The 24084-nt window shown below is 34.9% G+C and overlaps 1 protein-coding gene across 3 annotated transcripts in view; it reads right to left on the bottom strand.

The window, feature by feature from the left end:
* Positions 1 to 3642: 3642 nt before the first annotated feature.
* Positions 3643 to 24084, bottom strand: part of ANAPC10 (anaphase promoting complex subunit 10) — a 46089-nt gene continuing 25647 nt past the window's right edge. Inside the window, exons 5-6 of one of the 3 annotated variants that reach the window (XM_088132807.1) lie at positions 12015 to 12241; positions 3643 to 3765 (exon numbers count right to left, since the gene is read on the bottom strand). In XM_088132807.1, coding sequence (XP_087988933.1) covers positions 3762 to 3765; positions 12015 to 12241 — 231 coding nt within the window. In that variant the 3' untranslated portion in view covers positions 3643 to 3761. Of the gene's footprint in view, positions 3766 to 11899; positions 12242 to 24084 lie in introns of those variants that run through there. The other 2 variants (XM_007428630.3, XM_007428629.3) reach the window with 2 other exon arrangements.

The following is a 24084-nucleotide window of genomic DNA, read 5'->3' as shown; positions in this document are numbered from 1 at the left end:
TTCATGTCTTGCTGCTATAACCAGAAGAATCTTCTTAATAGATGCCAAAGCTGCCTACAAGGATATTGATTGATTGATTGATTGATTGATTGATTGATTGATTGATTGATTATGAGCCATTGAGTCGGTGCTGACTCTTAGTGACCACATAAATAGATTCTCTCCAGGATGAATTGTACCTAGTCTGGTCCTTCAAGTCTTCCAATGATGCACCCATTGCCGCTGTAACTAAGTCCATTCACCTTGTTGCTGGTCATCCTCTTCTACTCTATCAAAGTGCTGGTCTGCTAGTCTGTGGCATATTTCTTGACTGCTTGTTCCTTTACTTTTGATGGTTGATCCTAAAAGTAGAAGCTATCTACCACTTCAATATCTTCATAGTCAGTTCTCAGGCTAGTTGTTGTACCTGTTGGCATTAGTTTGGTCTTATTTATATTTAATTTTAGTCCCATTTTTTTTCCACTGGGCTCCTTGACTTTTATTACTAGAGCTTGCAGATCCTTTGCATTTTTGGCTATCAGAGTAGTGTCATCAGCATAGAGCAGGTTATTGATGTTTCTTCCTCCAATTTTAAAAGCACGCTTATCTTCTTCCAATCCAGCTTCCCTATATATATATATATATATTCAGCATATAGGTTGAATAAATAAGGGGAGAGTATACAGTCTTGCACATTCCTTTGCCAACCTGGAGCCAGTCTGTTTCACCATGTTCTGCCTATACTGTGGCTTCCTGACCTGTATAGAAGTTTCACGTGAAGGCAATAAGATGTTCTAGGAGATTATGATCAACACAATCAGAGACCTTTCTATAATCAGTGCATAGTGACTTCTTTTTGTATTCTTTGACTTTCTCAATTAGCCAGAGAGCATCAGCAATAATGTCTCATGTTCTCCAGCCTTTTCTAAAGCCAGCTTGAACATCTGGCATCTCTTTTTGCATGTATTGGTCTAATCTGCATTGAATGGTCTTAAGCATTGTTTTGCTAGCATGTGAAATTAAGGATATTGTACGATAGTTTGCACATTCTGTTAACTCTCCTTTTTTGGTATTGGAATATAGGTTGACCTCTTCCAATCTGTTGGCCACTGTGTCATTCTCCAGATGTGCTAGCATAGTTGATTAGAACCTTTACTGATATTCTTTTGTTGCCTGCCATCATATGTTATCCTGATACCATGGATATTTATGGAGATTTTTTTCCTACAGAGAAGTTATCTCCATGAAGAACAATTGTATGTATCATGCAGCAGCTGTTTAGTCTCTTCAGTTCTTTGGTCTGAAAAACATCTGTATAAGCACCGACTATAGCATGTGGCAGGGACACTAGCTCTTTGCTCTTGCCACAGGCCTGATCTGGATCTTCAGTCAGTAACTGTTATTTTCAGCTGGATGGAAGACCTCACTGGTAACAATACTAGCTTCTCCTTCTTCCAGGTGCAAATAGCATCAACCCCAGATGAAGAACTGCTCTTGGCTGCCCAGAGGGCCATATAAGTATTTTAAATAAGGGCCATATAAGTATTTTAAATAAAGTAGTAGATCAGTATGTTAAATATCTAAATTTATTTCTGTCTAAATGGACACTTAGTTCTTGCTTCTTTTAGGGAAAAAAAACTTTAAATCTAACCTTACATGGGGGGCGGGGGAGAAAAAGGAAACAAAAGCAAGTTAATTATATTTCATTTCCTTTCTCCTTATTGTTCTGCCGAAAATTATTGTAAAAACCATGGCAAAGGAAAGTACAGTAGTAACGTATCCTCCATTCCATTATTGAATGACTATTTTTTCTTAATGTAACCAAACTGGTAGTTGCTAAGAACTTATTTAAACAAATGCATACATCTGTAAATGGACATAATAGTTATGCAATGCAATGAATTGGTACAAACCCATGTTATCCCTCTGATTTCTGCAGCAGGCATCTTTGTGGTGTGCTCAGACTTTTATTTTTATGCTAAACTTGAACAAATGATTTGGTTTTTGTAAGCAGAGAACTTAGTGTCTCTGTTTAATTCTGCTATTTTCTCTAGCCTACCAAAATAATTTTGAATTTTGTTTCGCTTCTCTGATATGTTAGTTATCACCAATTTTATATCATCTACAAATTTGATAAACATTCCTTATTCAAATGATTAACAAAATGTTGAAGAGTACAGTACCCTGAGCTGAACGGTATTGTGTTCTCCTTAGTACCTCACTCCATTTTGATGAGGAACTATTGGGAAAATTTATGGTGTGGTTTTCAAGCCAATTGTAGCATTACCTAACTTTCAGCCCATATGTAATAAACTAGTTTAGTAGAATATAATGGGATATTTAGGGATTGTGTGCACCTGGATCCTGCTTTGAAGCTGCATGCCTAGATAATTTCAGCACACAACTTCTCATCTGAAGTTCTTGCTTCAAGAGAGATCTCTGAAAGACAGAGAAGAATTAAACTGCTGGCTAATCTAATAGACATTAAGTTTTGGGAACAAAAAGGAGGATTTTAAAGGATATGAAATGCTTCCCCAAAATTCTCCAATAGGATTTTTTTTATGTGATCTAATATATTGCTACTTCAACTACACTAGCAACAACAATAACAACAAAAAATCACATCAACCGTTATATTCCTAGCATAACAGCAAAATTGCCATTTAGCAACCAGATCTAGTTACATAACTACCTGGAATGATAAAACTGATATTTATCATTCTGTTAGGATGTATAAAGTTGACATGACAATAAGTGGGATTAAGCAATGTCCAATTAGAACTAGCAAGTTTTAGTTTGAAGTTCCACTATAATATTAACTCTTAAGAAATGGCAGGAATAGATATTTGGAGGACTAAATCAATAGAAAGGGCTAGACTGGGTAAACACCTTTGTTCACTGTCATAAACATACACCAAGAAAAGGGCATATTTCACAGTAGGAAACTAAGTTGAGAGGATAAACTGATCTCATATAAATATGATCATTCATTAAGGCCTGCATTGGACTCTCAACTCCAAGTGTTACTACTCCCTGGGTTTGATGTGTGACAACCAGAGATACAACATCTTCAGGAAAGATGTTTGTAGAAGTCACTAGAGTCACTAAACAAGCACCATATTTACAATCTTTTTTGGTACAACCCAGACTTTGAAGATATAATTTATTCTGCTGGATCCAGTTGTGGTACTTTCATATCTTGTTGTAGGTCCTAAGATTATAGTTGGTATGTTTGAATTTCAGTATTTTTATATTTAAAATAAACCTTTGAAAAATGTGTATTGCTTTTTGAAATGCTTTGAATGTTTTTCCTGAAGTGAATTATGACTTTAGACAAGGGAATAGTACCTCAGGTACCCACAGCAATATTCACTGTCACGTTACTCTCCACAACAGACATTATCTTAAAATATATTTGCATTTTCCTTCCTATTTTGAAAACATGATCAGAATTTGAGTTGCGTTCAAACATCACATGCAGAAGAATATGCAGAAGACAACTGAATTTAGCCAAAGTCTCACAGGTTGTCCTCCTTGCTTTAAAAGCATTTAGATCAATAAAAGTATCTTCTCGTATTGTTTGAACAGAGGAATAAAGGTTAAAAAAAAAAAAAACTAGAGGAAGCTGCAAGATACTTTCAGTTGTTTATTAAGAATTGGTACCTGGATCTCCAATTGTGCTGTTGACCATTTTTCTCATACGTATGACCAAATATATTGCATGCCGTTCTTACAATGGCAAGATGATTTAGACTCAATATGTTTGAAGTCAATCAGTTTGATTACCTGTGTAATAGAAGCCACAAGTGATAGTGAGTAAAAAGACATAAGCTGGCCTGAGTATTTCAACCATAAAAGCTTCCAGGAAGAATCTACGTATACTAAGCTACTGGCCAATACATGCTTGTCTAGTAATACATGTAGGGAGCAGAAGCAGGGGATAACTGTTTTGTTTCTGCTATCATACAGAAACATTTCTTCATTTCTTTTTAAACCATTTCTTTGAAATAAAAAAGTATAAATCATGTACTGTAATACTCAAATATGTTTCCAGGAAGTGATATTTAAACAAATATTTATCAACAAAAATTGACATTTACTGTCGCCCGCCCCCACCTTCTAAAATGCTAGTATTAGTGAGATACAACACCCTAAAGGAACAACCCAGCACAGTATGCAATGCAACGATGTGTGTGTTCAAAATATATAAATAGCATATGCAACTTGTTTATCCTGAGATTCACCAGTGTTACAGCAAAGTCAGTCATGGAACATATTGTATCCAGTCAGAAAGAAACACTACAGGGCAATCCAACATCAAATATTAAAGTAAAAAAAAGTATGTGGTTTAATTAAAATATGTTTTGCCTATTAGTATATGATCTTGTCTTTTAACTTTCTGAAGATGTATCATTTCAGAAAGCACTGATGTAGTGCCAATTCAGTTTTATCAGCCAGATATGAAATTAGAATACATTAGAAAAACAATTTCACTGGGCATTCTTATCTTTAAAAAAAACTTGGCCTTGAATATTATTTTAAAAGAATTAATATATTATCTGAAGTCATCTTTATCTTCAAATGGACTTTTGAAGAAAAAAAATGTAAATACAGTTAAAAAGTATTATCTGCCACTCACATTACTCAACAGCATGTGAGTATACATGACTATAGAGAATGTATATTATTCTATTTTAACAAAAAATAGGATTATTGGAAATAAGAAGCAACATAGTATAAATCTATGGGAAAGGCAATTAGCCTTAATGGGAAAAAAACAGGTCTGTGTCAATAAAAAACATGATTTGACGTGCTTTCTGATAGCATATCTGGGAAAACCTGACTTACATGGTTATTATATGATGCTGTTCAAGTGCAAAGAAAATGAGGAGCTTCTACATGGGTTTTCAGTTCTTGCTGAGTTCAGTTTCTGCAGTTTCATGGTATTATCTAATCTTCAGGAAACATTTGGATTTGAAGCCTTTGATACCTAGTTTCATTGTACGAACAGCAGATTTTTATTTCTCCTCACCAGCAAATTTTAAAACACAATATAAAAATGAGTAGATATAGGAGTACAACTTTGGTTAGATACATTTTACTTCTGTTAAAGTCAATAGGAAATGTTAGTCATGACTCAAGGAGAGCTAATGGAAGTATTGAATGTTTACCAACAGACATTGACCCTATGCTTCTAGCAACATCAATCTTCTATCGTTATGGTGTGTTCAAGCTTAAGGATGATGTAATTATTATATGTTTCAAAAACTCAAGATAGATATTTAGTTTTCAAAGGTGGACTGTTAGAAACTTCAAGTGAATATTCATCTTGGGTGGCCCACTGCTGGTGTGGGATATTGATTTTTAAAGTCAAAGTTAGTTGTATAAGGTATTCTTTATAAATGATTTTAAGCCTTTATGAAATACACATACTTTCCTAATGTAAATTATTCTTTTACAGCATGTTTTATGTTACAGCAATTATATTTTAAACAAGATAAGCATTTTGTAGTAGTAGTTGTTTCATTCTCTAGGACAGAAGGAATCAATGTGGTCTTCCAGGTGTTTCTGGACTGTAATATCCATCATTCCTTCCTAGTCATGTTGGTTAGGATAGTTAGAAGTTGCAGTTCAACATCTGGATGGCCACATTTTGTCCATTCTAGGAAGAGGTTCCCCTTGCTAAAATAAATAAATATGGACAATAGATAAGAAATTGGAGTTTCCTATCCTACTGTGAACCAGTACCTTGGAAGGAAATAAAAATATAAATTATATTTAAAAACCTGGAATTGGTCTATATAAAAAGGACTTTGGATTTAATGTGCTTGGGCTTAGCCCAAAATGTGTCCTGTGCTCCTGGAAACCACTAGTGAATGACTTAGATATCAAAGAATGGCTCAGTGAAACTTCTTCGTATTTGTTATAAAGGAAAGACTGGACAATCTATCACTTCATTCATTCATTCATTCATTCATTCATTCATTCATTCATTCATTCATTCTATATTATTTTTTCATTTTGTAGTTCTACTAAAGCAGTAAAAATATTTTTAAAGGTAGAAGAAAAATCCCTTGCTACTAGTGGACATACCTAGCACATGAACATCCTAGTATTAAATAGTGTGACTCATCTTATCAGAAAGCCACAATATTAATGGGCATCTGCAAGAAGAGTAACAACAGTTGTGTGCCTCTTGCCCTCCAAAGCACTTAAAAAAAAAAAAAAGGCTAACAAAAAGCAGGATTCAAGACATTTTCCAACAGCCAGGAAAAAAAAAATCATTACCTAATTTGATGTTACACTAGACCTGGAAAGAATAATAGGGTATTTACGGATATATTCTGTAATGTTGTTGGGTTTTTATCTATTATTTTGTGTGTGTGTGTGTGTGTGTGTGTGTGTGAGAGAGAGAGAGAGAGAGAGAGAGAGAGAGAGAATACAGGGGGAAAGAAAGGTGATATGCATACACAAACAAAAAATGGGAAAGTGGCATGCTAAAAAGTTATATATTGGGTGTAGCACTATCTTTATTTTCATATGGAACTTGCCAAGCATAAGTACAGCAAGTGGCTGCAGTTCCGTATTTATTCTGAAATGTGATCAGCTATTCAGAAAAAAGAATGAGCTAGAGTGTGGGTGAAAGGAGCATCCAGAGAGACCTAAGGGAGTGTCATAGGAGTAAGGAACTGTGTGTGTGCAGGTGTCTAGCTGGAGTTTATGGCTATGGGCTGCATGCATGCATGCATGATGTAGAGTTTTCCTAGGTTGCACATACTGTGTACACAGATGTTTTTCTGAGCATTACTTACCTTCTGTAAAATGTACATCTTGTTATGCTTTGGGCAGGCAAAGATGCAATTTGGTATTTAGAACTGAAATACTGCCAAGTACTAAGATCTTTAGATGAGTATCTTATCTTGGAGCCCTAGCAGTGTGACTTCTTTGCAATAGATGCTGGATCAGAAAAGTGTGGGCTCCAACAGATGATTTAATGTTTTGAAACTCAGATCCCACTGCTGCCTAAAAGTTTGGCTTTGGGGAAAGCCCCAAGTAATGCCTGCAGGGGTTTAACCCTAATATTGTCAAATACTGAACACTGGTAATAGAAACAAATTTCTTTCAAATGAGCATGTATGTGCAGGTGTTTTTCCTCCCTACTGATACTGACCTGTTAAGAAGCAACAGGATTATACAGAGTTTATGGCATAATCTGATGTATGGTTATTCTAAAGTATAGCACAGTTAAACAGACCTTGGTTTAATAGCCTTTAGATACAGCAGACAAATGCTCCATTCAGACTTAACTCCTCTTTAACAGACTTATCTTCATAAAATCAAGGGTTAGTCTCTTAAACTGGGGGTTTTACAACGAATGATGAATTTGCATCAATTACATATTTATGACCTAAATTGGCACAAATTATACAGAATGACATAAATTCAGATTTATTGGGCATTCAGATTTATTGGAGCCACCTTCCCTCCAAGTGATCCATTACACTGAGGTTTTACTGTAATATCACTGTGTTCAGTCAAGGTTGAGTCCATTGATCATCAGTCAGTAGTATTTATCAGTAACACTTTAAGGCTATGGACTCAAGTCAAATTCAGTCATATGGCCAGGTTGCTATGCCACCCCAGTTTGCTCTTTCAGTTCATGTTGAATAGTAACCTGTAGATTCATTCTTTTCTCCTGGTCCTTCCCAAATTTCTTAGCTTTATTCTGACAAATTTATAATTTCAGATTTATTTTAGATGTATGTAACAGAATATTGTGATCCTTATGTAATCTGATGTTCTACAAATGTCACATTTTTTCCTCATCAGTTTTGTTACTTTTTAAATTAACTTGGCTTTTGCATTTCCAAGACACTTGCAAATGCAACCTATACCCACTATGGTAAAGTTTCTCAGTTTCCTCCTCAATGAACATCTGCTGCTATGTAAACACTCTGGTTATATATTCAGGTACATTGTATTCCATTTCTATGGCTCTGGTTTGGATGGCAACTATTCTTATTTTGTTTGATAGTACAAAGGCTTGTCTATAGTTATATCACTACTAAAAATGTACCTTTTTAACCGTGGTGGAAATGGCTTAATGATTTTGCTATTCTCATCAGTTATTGCGGGCCCACATATTTAAAAGTATTACTTTCAAAGAGTAAATAAGTAAAATAAACTACGGAAATTAAGTTTCTGTCACATTTGGCAAGGACAGAGTTCTTAGTTTAAAATACTTTGATTCTACACTTAAATCATGAACAGTTAACTCTTACTTTGTCAGAGAAGACCCATCCCAGACAACTTTGTCTCTCAGCATAAGTAGCATTTCTGTACTGCTGTACGATCCTTGGCAATAGTCCTTATCTTCTATTCCTTGGTCCAACAAGAACTGTCTCTAACTGGCCACCAAAACTAGCAGCTAGCCTGCAACCAACCCCCTTGCCCCCACAGAAAGGGGGAAATTAAAACCCTGAATAGCAGTTGTTTGGGGACAGGAATAAACTATGAAGGATGGGGGATGGTGGTAAAGTGCAATTGGGTTATGCCATCTGGCTGGAGGAGGAAATCCAGGATGAAGTACAAATTTGAATCACTGAAAAAACATCTACCCTACCATTCCAAAAGTAATGCAGAGAAGTTGCCTTTGCAGCATTTCCTCTAGAGCATGAGCTAAGTTTATTTAACTGAAAGCTGACGCATTTAACTCCCATTTATTTGAAGGACTTACTCATGTTCTTAAATCTTTCCTGGCAACATCAAAACTTTTTAAGTATACTTAATTTTATATAGTCTATGTCCAGTTTAACTTGCAAAATATATTTTATTTTGAAATGTATGCTAGTGTTTTGCTGAGCTTCACATGGGTATCACTCAATGCCAATTCAAGGATTAATAGTAAATGTCTGCTATCAGAAGCAGATAAACATTTTAATGGCCATGTAGGTATCTTTCATAGTTTGGATGCATTCATTTTTTTTTTTAGAAAAATCCATCTTATCTTTTCCAGAATATGAATGTTCATCATTGCTATTAGTAACCTTCAAATGTCGGAAAAAAGGATAAAGGAAAATAACATTACACATGTAATTTTCCACTTCACATAACCAAAGTTAGTACTATATTTCTTTCCAGCATCATAATATGACTGCTGCAGACAGATGGCTATGAAATCCTTGCCCCTACCTTTTTTTAAAAATTGAATCAGTCTCTAATTCAAACATTGATAAAAGCATCAGAAATAACAGATGCTCAACGATCAGATTCTTACATAAATATCCCATTATGAGGTAACATAAATATGGGCATTCCCTCAAACCGGATCCACAGCTTCCAAGCTATCAGAAACTTATTTCGTCTCTTAGGAGTATACTCCGTGGCAATTGTTTAATCACATCTCAGTCTTACAAGTTCACTTACTCATAAGGGGATACATGTATTATGCCCAGTGCTCTCAACAAGTGGAAGTACTAATGTCCAGGGATAGGCTGACAGTGCTCTGTGCCAATTCTGAGAGAACTGTGAGTTTTCCTTTAAGTGCAAATCTCCTGGCTGATTGTCAGTAGGCACATGCCAACTATACCAGCCAATGAAAGCTTACTGGAGAAATAAATTTGCCGTAATACAGAAATATATTTGCTTTCATGCACGACTACAGTAAAAAGATTGTTAGGCTACATTTTGGCAATGCTGGGGGGGGGGAAGAGAGGGGCAAATAAAACATTCAGAGCTTAGTCCCTGAGACTTCACCAAAAGAAAACACACACACAAAAAGAATTGAAACAAATATGCTTAATTATGTTTACAAAAGTCCTGGCAGCATCAGTTGCTTTGCTCCATCAACCCACCAAAGTGGGAAGGCTAGCCAAAGAAAGATCAGCTGCAAGGAACCTGCTCTGTGCTTTTTTCACACCCCACCAAGTAGAGGAAAAAAATCAGTTCCAACTGTTTATTCTAGTGTGACCAAAGAAGTGAAAATAAGGACAAAGGGGGCTTCTGCTAGGGCAATGGATAATTCTTATGTGTTGTGGAGAAAATTTGATCATAAGGTATCAATATTTTTTTAAAAAAATAAAAGCAACACATTTCTAGAAATATATAATTGGACAATTAACAATTAAGAATATAATTGATTATTTTCTGGAATCTTCCTAGTCTTTGTCCATTGGAACTGATGAGATTTGCTTCAATAGAATACCACTCTTCTCTGAAGCTGTTTCTCTGTAGCACAGTTTCCTTTATTTCATTTATTATGTATGAAAATATGTGAATGTTTGCAACCAAATGCCACAAGAGTCAAGTATCTCCAATTACAATGTGTAATTGACATTAGGCACAAGAACAGCACCAAATTAGTTTCAAAGAATCTATGGTATTCTAGATTTTTCACCAGTATATGTCTTTGTGTGTATAAACTTTCCACTGCAAAGACTTGAAATAAGATTGCAATCCAAAAATAATAGTGAAGTAGAAATCTACATAAATAAAAATCAAATAAGCATACACACATCAACATAGGAGAACCAACATCTGCAAAGCAGGTGAACAATGTAATAATAAAACCATGTTATTACTTGCTAAAATTAAAGACTATAACATGATTTAAACTTGGTACTGATGGACAGAAATGTCTGTGTCAAATGAACATCTATAAAGCAACTAGGTTATTTCAGCTGAAAATATTCTGTGCTCTAGTGACCCGCCTAACTTCAAGGGCCTTAGATGATGACATGACAAACAGGAATACCAAATTTACATAGCAACCTTTATATTTCCCTCCAGCAATTTCTGCACTAGCAAGCCTTCTGTATCATTCCTGGTTTCAGGTGTGTTTATACATTTACAATACCTTTGATTCTGCCTTTGCCATTATTTAATCTGTTCAATCATGTCTGATTCTCAGAGACTGCCTGGACAAGTCCTTGCAGTTTTCCTGGCAAAGTTTTTCAGAAGTGGTTTGCATTGCCTCCTTCCTAGGGCTGACAGAAAGTGACTGGCCCAAGGTCACCCAGCTGGTTTTCATGCCTAAGGCGGCATTAGAACTCATGGTCTCCCAGTTTCTAGCCTGATGCCTTAACCACTACACCAAACTGGCTCTCGCTTTTGTCACATCAACCTATAAATCTTTTGAATTCCAGTTTGGGATTTAGAAATTTCTGAAATTCTGATTCACTTTATTATTTCTGTTAAGTTTTTTAATTAGGCCATAACTCGCTTTAGGATCTTGTGTCATTTTTAAGTCTTATTTAAGCTAACATGAATTTGTTAATTGGATCCAAGGTAACACCTGACAGGAAATAGTCCACTATATAAGCGGTAACATCTAGAAAGCTATCAGTTGCCTTCTCCTTTATAACGTCATAGATAGGATTGCCTCCAGCATTACAGATTTGGGGAAGTTTAATCAATGTGCCTGCATTAGAACTTTAAAAAAAGACTGCAAATTTTATAAGCTCTCTACCTCTTCATCTAAATCAGTATTTTTCAAACTTGCTGGCTGGGGAATTTTGGGAGCTGAAGTCCACACATCTTAGAGTTGCCAAGTTTAAAAAATACTGATCTGAATCATTAATTAAAATCTTGACTAGTATAATAGCTATTGGAAACATTTAAATTAGCAGACAATGGCTGGATTTTCATGCTGCACTATGCAATTAATTGGGCTTAGTGTATTTTGTGAATTGCAACCATTGTGACTTATTTAACAAACCATAGCATAGCACTGTGTCTGAATTCATAAACTGACATTTGTTTTTCTCAACATTTGGAATCATATGTAAACATACCTAAAAGAGTCTTTATATGTTTTGAGAAATCCCAGTGTAATTACTGAACATGGTACACATCAAATGAAATATCTGAAAATTTTATTCTCTTTCTTAGAAATTATAATAATAAACAGCAATAAACAGAAGCTAAATTATATGATGTAATAACAAAAGATAGAATAAACAAGTAGATTTTAAATGTTTATTTTGAAATTAGATTAAAAATGCATTGGGGTAATTACAATACAAACATCTTTTTACCTGATTGAACGATACATCATGAAATCAATTGTTGTACATCTAGGAAATTTACCAATAGAACTTTCTTCAACTGGTGTATAAACCTTAATTTGTCGCATATGTGTATCTCTTCCATTCTGATGATTGGCTAAAACTGCAATCTGAATCATAAATGTGCGAATAGGTTTCTTATGAGTGTCAGTTAAGGGAACATGAATCCAACCACTTGGCTCCACTAATTCAAGTTGCTGGAAAGGAAAAGAGGGGAGACAGAAAGAGAAATAATTAGCTAGAATTAGGTTCAAATTTTTTCTTAGCATGAGCAATCAAATTAGTATCTAGTACTTCAGGAATTTGGCAGATATAGATAAGTTATTTCTCAGTATTCTACAGACATCTCCCTTGGTAAACATACTTTTCTGCTTTCCTCCATATGCTTAATGAATTTACAAGTCACAAAGTTGAACCCCTCTAATTCTTCATGTTGTATAACTCAAGTTGTTGCATTTTAATGGCATGTTATTTTTGTGACACCAGGAGCATTCACATGCAGTGGTAAGCCAAAATTCTTCCCATGAAAATGCTTCCAGTAGAGTACACGCTGCTTCATGGCTTGCAAATAGATTTTGCAAGAAAGGCTAACAAACCAAATAACTCAATCCATAATTTAGCATCACATGACATATGGATCTCTGACTAATTTCTCTCAGCGTCAAAAGCCAAGAAGCACAGCTTCTGACTATTGTTTACATTGTCTGATTTGATCTGATTTGCATATTATCACCTGTTAGTACCTGCTGTTATTTCATAATTAAATCAAAAAGTTGAAAAATTGTGGCTTAGCGTTGCATGCAAATGTGACCAGTAATATGTTGCACAATATCATACTTGGATTATGAATACTGTCTTGCAACCATTTAAATTCACAAACTTCATAATTGACAATTGCCTATAATTCATTCCTGTCCAATTATAAGATGAAATTGATCATCAGTATAATTCAACTATATTAGGAGACAGCAGTTAGAATGTATAGCATATCCAAATGGATAGCTATGTTATAGCAAAGTGCTAAAACTCAGATACTAACTGGAGACAAGACGGTGAGTCTTTGATTCAAATTATAAATCTAAAAATAAGATCTTAATTAAAATCAGTAATAAAAAATGGTTTGATTTTTTAAAAAAACAATATTAAAAGCAGAGTTACATTCAAGTCTACTTAAAAGGAAGGGTCATGCAATTTACTACAATGTGTATCTGGGAAGCAGGATACAGAATACAGGAAGTATTAACATTTAAAAGTCAGATATCACACCATGATGATACTTTATTAAGACCAATAGAACTGTCACAAAATTTAACAGGTATGTGTCTTGTTTTAAATTTATAATTAAATAAGTGGAAGACAAGTTTCCTGTTGCCTCCATATCTCCACAGCCTACACTTCTTGAATAATATCTCTAGTGGGTTAATGGATGGATGTTCAGTGGAATGGACTGGGTAGAGGTCCAGCCAATATTAAATGAACTTCTCATCCAGCAATCCCCACTCTGCACTATTATATCTTCTTCAGGAGAGCCCCCTGATCATCCAGAGATATTGTTTATGGATCATTAGAATTACTATTAATGTAACTGGAGTTCCTCATTACATCCAATAGCCCCCTACCAGAAAATGCTGCTTACCTGCCTATTGTAACAATTGTTTCTTCATATAGTATAAAAGTTTTACACTGAGGCTAGCTTTTGCATTTTGAAATGTTTTAAGTCCCTTTATTTCAACCATTCTAGCAATTTATTATAGATTTCAGACTCAATTCCTCAATACTAGAATACAGTATTTTTCAGCCACAGCTCCCCCAAATCACTTTTTTCTTTAGCTCACCAAACATTCAATGCTCTTTGTGCTCCCTGCTTCCAACACTCCTTTTCTTAGCTGCTGCTACATCCTCTTACTCCATAAATCTTCCATCTACCTCCTCTTCTACCTCTTCTCCACAATGCTGCTCTTTATTGCAGAATGTATGCAACAGAATTAATGCTATTCAGATTATTACCAGATTTGTTAAAATGATGGCTTTACTGAGTATGTTACTATACAATACAGTGAAGTGCCTTTTATAATAGTAATATTATCATTCCCTACTGATAACCCCTATCATGGCAAAAATCAAACATTTTCTCCTGTATTTGCTGTATTTCTCTGTTGGCACATATGTATAGTTTGTAGAAAATGAATTCTGGATTATCCTGAATTCCACAACTTCTGATCAAAGACTCCCATGTATCATAATATTAACTATGAGAACCCAGCTTAAACAGGCTGCTATGTAATTCCAAAACTGGAACTGTCAACACATAAAGCTGCAGATTTTGGGTGCCTGCCATTTCTTTGCTTAGGAAGGAAGAGAACAAGTTAATAGCAAATGATGTACCAATTACAGCAAGAAAGTTAAGCATATCCAAGAGAAACTTCAGAAATTCCGAGTGAGTCAAAAGGAAGAACACCACAAGAGAAACTTTACGAGAAACACAGAAGTAAGCTCAGTCAAAGGACTCACTGTAAAGAGGGAAGCTCATTGGCCTAGTGAAGCAGCGACCACCTAAGGAGGTGACTGTGTGGCCACCCTCAGCCACCTCCTGTAAATGTTCAAGATATGGCTAGTTCAGAGCACTAGATCAGAAAAGCTTTCTATTCACTCAAGAAGCTAAAACAGACATTCCTGAGGAGTCTACACAAATACATCCAGCTCCAAATAAATGCCTAATATGACTACTTGTTTTAATAACAATTTTTAAAAACATATAGAAAAAAAAAGACCTTTAAAAATTAACAGGGTTATGGAAGGGGATTAATCAACACATTCCAATAAAGTTTTAAAGCAGAGGGGAGAACTTGTAGTCCTCCATAAGCTGGTAAACTACAACTTCTACCACCCCTCAATATGATACAGGGAAAGGGTGGCAGCTAAATAACATCTGTAAGGCCAGAAATTCCCATCCTATTTTAGGGGATGGGAAATTCTGCTTTATGTATGACTTCTTTCAAACACAGAAGTAGGATGTGATGTTATGTAGGATGTTGTGAGTAGGATGTTGTGTAGAGTTGTGTTTTACTAGATGGGCACCCACATACGTTTTTAAATAAATGAATAAATGAAATCAAGTGTACAAAAACCTATGATTATATTTTTGCCATGTATAGGCATAGTGGAAAATGACTGTACAGTACTTTTCCCATGTAGGAAAAGAATGCCATGTATAATATTGAGATCTAAATAAACAGTAGCTGAGGACATAGAGAGACTGTATATGTGGTACCTCTCTTTTGGATTTTAGTCATTATACTGAACTGATAATAACAGTGAGAAATACTACACAATTCTTGTTTGGTCTACCTCCCATAACTGGTATCACTCAGAGACTTCATAAGAAGAAATATTTGCTAAGTTTTTAAAAGATAATGAATCAATAGTAAATGAGAAACTCTACAAGTTGGATCAAGAGGCTGGAACTGAAGCCCAGTGAGAAATAATTACTTAGCTATAGAAATCTCAATGAGTAGAACATTTATTTTAAGGTAAGACACAAATAGTTTACATAAACATAAATAAACTACTTCTTATTATACCTTTATGTAAAGAAAAGCTAAATGGATAGGACAATATAAAAATCAGAAGTAGCCTAACTGAAAATTATTCTATCATTATCAGCTTCTGCATATAAGGGATGTAGACTTTTAGACTCCCCAGAGTCCAAAGGGTTCTAATTGAAGGCTGACCCCCATTAGGTTTATAAGCAAGGAAAAAGAAGTAATCTGGATATTATTCACATTAATAATTATGAATCTCAAATACACATATATTATCAAAAAAGGGAGGTTCAACCAATGCATTCTTTTTTTTTAATAGTAATTTTATTAAAGATTACAACTACAATGATACAACTAATACAACCTAAAAAAATAAAAAATGGTGCAGAAAAGAAAATAGAAAAGAAGATAGAAAAGAAAGAAAATAAGAATATAGTAAAGAAAAAGAAAAATATATAAAGAAATGACTTCCCCTTTCATCACAACATATAATTAATTTTAGTAACTTATCACCTTCTCTTAAAATAAAACAAATGATCTCTTCTTCCCATATCCCATCACTTACCTATAAACAAATCCTTAAAAACCTTGTCATTTCCTGATCAGTAAAAGTCCATTAAGGGTTACCAAACATAACAACATATATATTTTAACCTTGATCAAATAAACCAACTTTATATTTCTTCTTTTTATTTTTAACAATCTTGATCTTTAGTCCTTTCAAATAATGTCCTAGAACTTGATTTCTTTTCATTTCTTTGTCCCTTCTCATAAAATTCTTCAGAGCTTTAATAAGCCTATTTTGTAAATCCAGTATAGGAAGATTATCCAGGCCTTTCCTTTCCTTTCCTTTCCTTTCCTTTCCTTTCCTTTCCTTTCCTTTCCTTTCCTTTCCTTTCCTTTCCTTTCCTTTCCTTTTGCAATAAGGTATACAAACAGGTGTCTGATTCAAATAATATATTCTTAAAATTAAAGAATGCTAATCCCAGAAAACTATTTTGAACCCTCAAACTTAACTAAACTCATGGTTACTTTACTTATAAGTTCACTTCTGATTTCATCCAACTTTCATTCCAGCAGTATAATTTAATATGTATATTTAGTTGTAGTTCTATGTGTGGGGGAGGTGGTTATTTTGTTGTTCTACTGTTAAAAGTTAGAAACTCCTGTTCACCTATAGCAAATCACTTTTGTGCTCAAATATACATGGAAATAAATAGACACCTTTGTATGTAACAATATAAATACACTGGGATGCAGTATAATTCAGATATATACTATATAAAATAATTCAAGGTATATTTAGGGGTTTAACAGTTATTACTGAAGCCTTTTCTTTTCAATGCTGGTGCATTATTAAACCTATTTAGATGGACTTTGGAAAGTAAAATATAAGCTTGGAGTGCTGAATGCAAGAGTTTAGAACAAGATCAACATACACACAGAAAGTGGAAATATACACCAAAAACTACTGGCTAAATTTTAGACAATACCTCATACAGTGATTTAATATATTTATTTTTCAGATTATATATTCCTCTAAATGATTGTCATATTGGATTGTTTTAAGAATTACAACATGTCCGGTCTATTGGTTTTATGCTTTTTCAGCCAAGGTCTGCAGACAAATTGTTCTGCACAAACAAAAGAATTTTCTAAACAAGCATATCTGATAACTTGCAGCTCCACCAGAACATTAGTCTTCAATTATTGGAATGAAGTTAGTGGACTGCACTCTGACCTAAAGTGGATGACACATTGGGGTCAGTATAATTTGAGATTAGCTATCTAAAGCAGTAAGGTATACAAACAGGTGTCTTTTTCAAACAAAACCCAGAAAAATTAAAGAGAGACACCAGATTAAAGTATGCCATAGTGTGGGAGCCTATCTGAATATGAAAAAGAGCTTGATGGATATGCATTACTCTAGAGCAGTGATTCTCAACCTCAACAACTTTAAGATATGTGGACTTCAACTCCCAGAATTTCCCTAGCCAGCAATTCTGGGAGTTGAAGTCCACATATCTTAAGTCATTGAGGTTGAGAAACACTGTTCTAGAAGGATAAGGAAATGTAAATCCACCAAAGGTTTCTCTTCAGCACACAAATTAAAAGATACAGAGGCTCATCTTTTCTCCTACCAATGTCAGAAAAGAGAAAAACATTCCAACACTGGCTGTTTTATTCCTCACCCTCCATCCCCTCTCTCTCTTCTGTTTGGTTAACTGATAGTATTCCAAACTAGATCTGTTCTATTTGTTTTGCACAGGTCACACATGAACATAATATGTGTCCAATGTCACTGTGATTACATCAGTGTAAAAACTTGGCATAAAACTACAATGCCTTTGAAATAACGTATTTCACTGCAAACTGCCAGGAATCCATTTTCCTCAATTCTTCACTAAGGCCTCTACCCCAATTTCTAGGTTTCCTCTGAGTATCCCCCAAACCTCAGAAGAAATCTGAGGGTATGCAGTATACAGTGGAGACCAGGAGACTGTATGAGGATTCTGGCACAAAAGTTCCACTGGGTAGACAGGACTAAAAATTCTTCTAAACTTTAGAGAACAAATAATTAGTTATTTCCTAGTATTATATTGTTCACTATTTTTCAGCATTTTGTGGCTTGAAAAGACTCATGGAAAATACTTTTCTTCTACTTCCAGTCTTTGCTTATTCAATTTGTCCTGTTTTTTATCATATATAATGGAAAAAGACTATGAATGTGCAAATGAAAGTTCATAATTTACTTCTAGAATTGTTTGTTATGTCTAGACAGATTTCCTGAATATGAATAAATGAACAAGTAAAAAATAATAATAAGCTAAGCTATGGTATTAAAGCATTTTTGCATCTGTACAATTGAATAGATGTATATTCAAATTTCAGCAGATGAGAAGAACATCTTACTTCATTATACAAATATAACAACATCCTACTTCATTTGTAGTTTTTGCATAATACAAGCTTCCAATTCCACATCAATATAACGTAAGCAAAACAAAATATGGCCCTGAAGTACCAGTTACATGGATCCATAACAAAGATGAGACACATATCAAGAAAACTGCAAAATTCATCATCACCACCACCTTCAACTCCCAATATTTTTTTTTCAAGGAAAAAAGCTAACATGATACAATCAAATAAACCTTTGGAGACAGCATGCTATTTTTATTAACCTAAATGTTGAATTAGGGGGAAAACAAAAAGGGTGGTTCTATCCCACTGCATATTCTTCCCACTCATTCCCCTTGCCACTTTTCTATACAAGTGAACAGAGGTTAAAAAAAAAAAAGGTTTATTTATAAAGACTGAGCATATCACTTGTATAGATGAGGAGAGCTCTAACTAGAAAAACCATGTGCAAATGTTAAGTTCAATGAATATTTCACCTTTCAGAGAGTAAAAATACAATTATTTTTTTTTGCAACAATATGCAATGATATGAATACCCCAGTGGAGGGCCATAAGTGACCTATAAAACAGTAATATAGTTTTTGGGTGGCACAGCTGATACTTTAAATTGGGGAGGGGGTTACAAAAGCCATTGTTCTCTATTTAGAGATTGTTTTTCCAATTGCATTTTAACGTTACACAACTTGTTCTCCTGTTCTGAGGGAAAAAATGGTTACAAATAAGCTTGAAATTCTTATTTCATAAATATGGTAGCCAAAGAGAACATTATCTCTATCTCTTCATCTGCTAAAAGTTACATATGATAGGGTAAAACAAGCATTTTATATAGAGCACTGTGGATTTACATGAAAATATTCTCTCTAGCAATTGTTTTTAAAGATCTTGGTCTTGTTTTGGATCCTAGATTTTAGGCAATCTGAGATGGTAGTGTTACTTCAATGCCAGATCATTATCTCAGCAACAAAGTCTCAGCAGCAACTGTATCAGAGGAAGCCATGTTTTAAAAACTGAAGAGGATATCATCCTACATTCAAAGTAGTAATATAAAACAGTAAATTTTAATTGCTTGCATGTTTTCTATTCCTGACTACCCACAACATAATTTATTCCACTTATGAGTAATCTGACCTGTAAGCTGTAACCAGCAATATATTTTTGTCTTATACAAGTCACCTAACAATAAGGAGATGCTGAAGAGTGGAAAACACTGTTATTAACTAAATGAAAGCTGAGGGAAATAACATATTTTGTAAATAAAAAAGGCATCAACAGTAGCATTTTAAAATGATTTTTTCTATGTCTTGTTTGGGAATTGATGATTTTTTTAAACTAAATTCAAAATATAACTGATCTAAACATTGTCAGACAGCTAGCTTGTTTTAAGGCCAGTATCAAAATTGCCTGGTGCAATTTTTTAAAAAATAGAAGCTAAGGTATACTGTACCTAAAATGAAAACCAAGTTAATTTCTTCAGTAGTTATATGCCAGCATTTAAATTATCTTTTCCCCAACTACCACACACATATATACATGCACATTCCTTCAGTTTTTCTCCTTTCAAGACAGAAGAAAACAAAATAGGTTAGAAGAGCATCTGTTTTTTTCTGATAAAGCAGAAAAAAATATATCACCTCTCACCTCCATTGATTTTGTTCCTTTTTTCATGTGGTAATGACCATCTCTGAAATAGCTATTACGTGCTTAGCAAAGCAAATTTAACAATATTCACTACAAACTTTAAAATACAACAGCCAAAAGACTAGCGCATTTTCTCCAATATTCCAAAGATAACTTTTAAGGGGAAAAAAAATGGTGTGCGAACAGCAGACACTGATATTCACACAAGCATGCTGCATACAGCTCAGCAGGCGGTGTTTCTGTTTTTATTGGATTAAGCCTGGCACAATGGAGCTTCAATGCCATAACTGCTTATTTCACTGCATGCCAGCCTTGAAAACAACAGGTAAAAAGAAAATAAAGCCAAGCACATAAAGAGAGAAAACTGCACCCTATCTATTTTTTCTTTTCAGAGTCACAAGCTAGAATGTTCTTAATTCTTCATTTCAAACTATATAATTTATAACCATGACACGAATAAGGAAGAAGCACAAAGGAGAAAATACAGAAACATAACGTTCCCAAGGTTCAGTTTACAAGGACCTCACACAAAGTTTTTTTTTTTTGCTTGCTTGCTAGTCTGCTAGAAACAGCATTATTTGCTAAAAATGCAAAAGCTGCCAAAAGCTATGGTCCATCTAAAGCAAACATGTTTAAGATGGAAATGGAGAGCCAGTGCTGAAGGAAGCCAGAGGACAGTGCAATAAAATTTATTGTAACACTGTAGAATAGGTTGCTCTTAAATAACTGTAAATAAGTTGTGCTCACACATCAAGGATCTGAATTATGTAAAATACATTATGTTAATAAAAAGAAGTAATTAGAAAGTTTGAAACGTGATTAAGCTATTTCCCCTCCCCCTTTTTGTCAAGTTATTGGGAATTCAACACTAGTCTTGGTTCACATGCTAGAACAATGGGAAAATTTTCCGAATGGTTGAACGCTAACCCTGACAAGTGTGGAGAGCCAACTACAATACATTATATGGTAGCATAACCTGCCACCCACGAAGCTGAGAGAACAGCTTTCAAACACATGCACTGAGCTGTAAAACCACAAAATCCCTTATTACATATTGTCTCTCTTACTTTAGGTGAAACATACCATCATTTCCCCCTCATTACAAATCTAAGGGACTGACTGATATTTTTTTTTTTGAGTCACCATCTGAAAGCTAGCTTTCCAGTCAACTAAATGATCGTTTTAAATATCAGGTGCAATTCAGATCATTGCTTTTCAAAAGACAAAACCAAACCATCACCTCTCTCTGGCTTATAATGAATCTAAGCATGGTATATTTGTGGTTGTCAGAATTTATTTTTATTTTTACAGCTATTTTTAATTTATCCAAAAATAGAAGTCCCTACCACCACTACCTCCATTCTTTTCCAACCCAACCCAGTCTCTTTCCATGTGATATTTCTCATGATTTAAATAGATCATGTATTGGAGAAGCCTTTTTGTATTCTGCCCCGTTAGAAAAAGAAGTATATTATGCTATTTTTTTTTCACAGCTGTAAAGAAAATGTAATTGCCATTATAATCAGATTTTAAAGGTAAATCATAGTGATATGTCAATAGTTTTCTAAGGGTAAACAGAAAAGCTGTCTTTTTACAATGGATGCTTTCTTCCACTCCATGCTGACAGCTTCACAAAAACATTTTCTAGGATACTCAAATGTACTGCTCTAGATATTGGCTTGTTAACGCAAAAATCAGGCATCGTTACAGAATGACAAACATACTCCACCCTCATTACAACAGAGTGCAATCACCAGCCAAACATTCTTGTATTTTCATCAGAAAAGTAGTACAAAATAAGAGGGGGAAAAAAAGAAAAGAAGGCAAACTGAAACAGGAGTATATTAGTCAACTTCTTAAAAATACTGTTCCAAGACAAAAGAAAACTTCTGAGTAAATGTTTTCACTAAATGTTTTACTAAAGCATTCATGTTTATGAAAAGAGCAAAAGCCCATTCAAACATTTAGTATGTGCACATTCGGTACATGATCCCCTAACCTCTCTGTGACTGAATCATACATTCCAGGGTTCTTAGAGGATGTTCCAGTTTCTTCAGGAGCTTTTTAACTCGCAGTTTTGTTGGCAGGGAAAACTTGTTTGGCATGTTTGTTATATAGTGACAGGGTCAATGAGTCTAGTGACCTATTGGTCATTCTGCCCAATAGCTCAGCACACTGTTTGATTGAGCCTATTTAGAGCCTACTATAAAGTGCGGTTCCCCTTCTAGGTAGGGGAATACAAGCTACCCACTAAGATGTTATTAAGAACTCTAAATGCAAGTTCCAGCAATGTACTACTCTGAATTTGTGTCACTCTTTATAGGTATTGCTTATAGATCATTAATACGATCTTTCAGGAACCTCGTGTGCAAATCCAAAATCTATTTGTCATGAAATGTTACATTCCTTCTGACAGAGAATGCCATACTTAACTGAAAACTTACATTAGTGGGATATCATGGCATTCAAAACCTGCCATACTAGCCAACAGTTTCTCATGGATACCAAAATGCTTACATCATATTACAAACTAAGCAAAACTATCATTGGGTTTTTTTGTTCTGAAATGAAAATATGCAACTATCTTAGCAAACTATGTGCTGCAAAACACAAAAAGGCAATCTGGTGTTCTCCAGAAGATTTGGACTTCACTTCCTATCTACCTCAACCCGTATGGCTAGTGATAAGAGACTGCCATCGCAATACAAACTTCTGAATGGCACTGGGGTTCCTATGCCTGCAACATACCAATGGAAGCAAAAGTGCAGACCAAGCCTCCAAAGAGAGCTATAAATCAGGAATAGTAAATTTGGACCTCTCCAGAACTAATTAAACTACAACTCTTAACATAATTCTCTTTTGGCCAGGCTGCTTGATACTACAGGGAGCTGTGGCTCAACAATATCTAGGCTTTACGTTTCCTACCTCCTTGCCAAGGAAGGTATTTGTTTTAAGCGATTGTTTCCTCACCTTAGGAAATGTTGTAGTAATCAAGATAACCCACTAATAAATATATCTGGATACTCCCTCCATCCCCACCCCCATAGAGAGAAAACAGTTGATAATCTGAGAGTAGATGCATTTTGCAAAGAATTGAAATTCCTCAGAATGCTTCATAAAATTCATTTAATATGAATGCATATTGAACATTATCAATATTATCAAGAAAGTTGCTTTTATTCCCAACACTGAAGACAGGCAAAATAAAACTGTTTCTATTGTTATGGACCATGTGGCTAGACTGCACGAAGTTGTATCGAGAGCGCCATAATTATAAAACTGAATCTGTTATAAATCTGAAAAATATACCAGTAATGTTATATTGATAGGAACTTTAAACAACAATTCCAGTTAAAGGAATTGCTTTATTCAATTTGTGCATAACTCAACTTCCAACGACTTTGGGCAGTTCACAAAAAACATAGAAACTACAAAACAATAAAAACAATACAGGAATAAAAGAAGAAGCAAAGATGGCAAAATTGGATGCAACAAACACACAGAGTGCTTGAAAGGGGCTACATGCATCATCCTAGCCAAAGGCCAGAGTAAAGAGCCAAGTCTTCAAGGCCCTCCGAAACACCAGCAGCGAAACACCCAGATCTCAGGGAACCTCATTCCAGAGGGCAGGTGCTGCAGCAGAGAAGGCATAGATGGCATAAATTAATCAAAGAAACCTAGCCCTGCTGGATGGAAGTGACTGGGCAGATACTAGGGGAGACAGCTGGTCCCTGAAGTAGCTGGGCCCTATGCTATGTAGGGCTTTATAGATAATGACCAGCACCTTGAATTGCACCTGGAAGCAAACTGGCAACCAGTGAAGCTCATGGAGCAGGGGTGTTATATGCATGCTGAGGAATGCTCATCACTGCCTGCACCGTTGCATTCTGGAGTAGTGGAAGCTTCCAGGTGGTCCTCAAGAGCAGCCCCATGTAGAG

The sequence above is a fragment of the Python bivittatus genome, unplaced genomic scaffold (genome assembly GCF_059951505.1).
Source record: "Python bivittatus isolate LINGU-HERP-01145 unplaced genomic scaffold, Pbiv_v1 ctg000070_np1212, whole genome shotgun sequence".
NCBI classification, from domain to species: Eukaryota; Metazoa; Chordata; class Lepidosauria; order Squamata; family Pythonidae; genus Python; species Python bivittatus.
The sequence above is the reverse complement of the archived record's forward strand: the minus strand, read 5'-3'. Positions and strand labels throughout refer to the sequence as shown.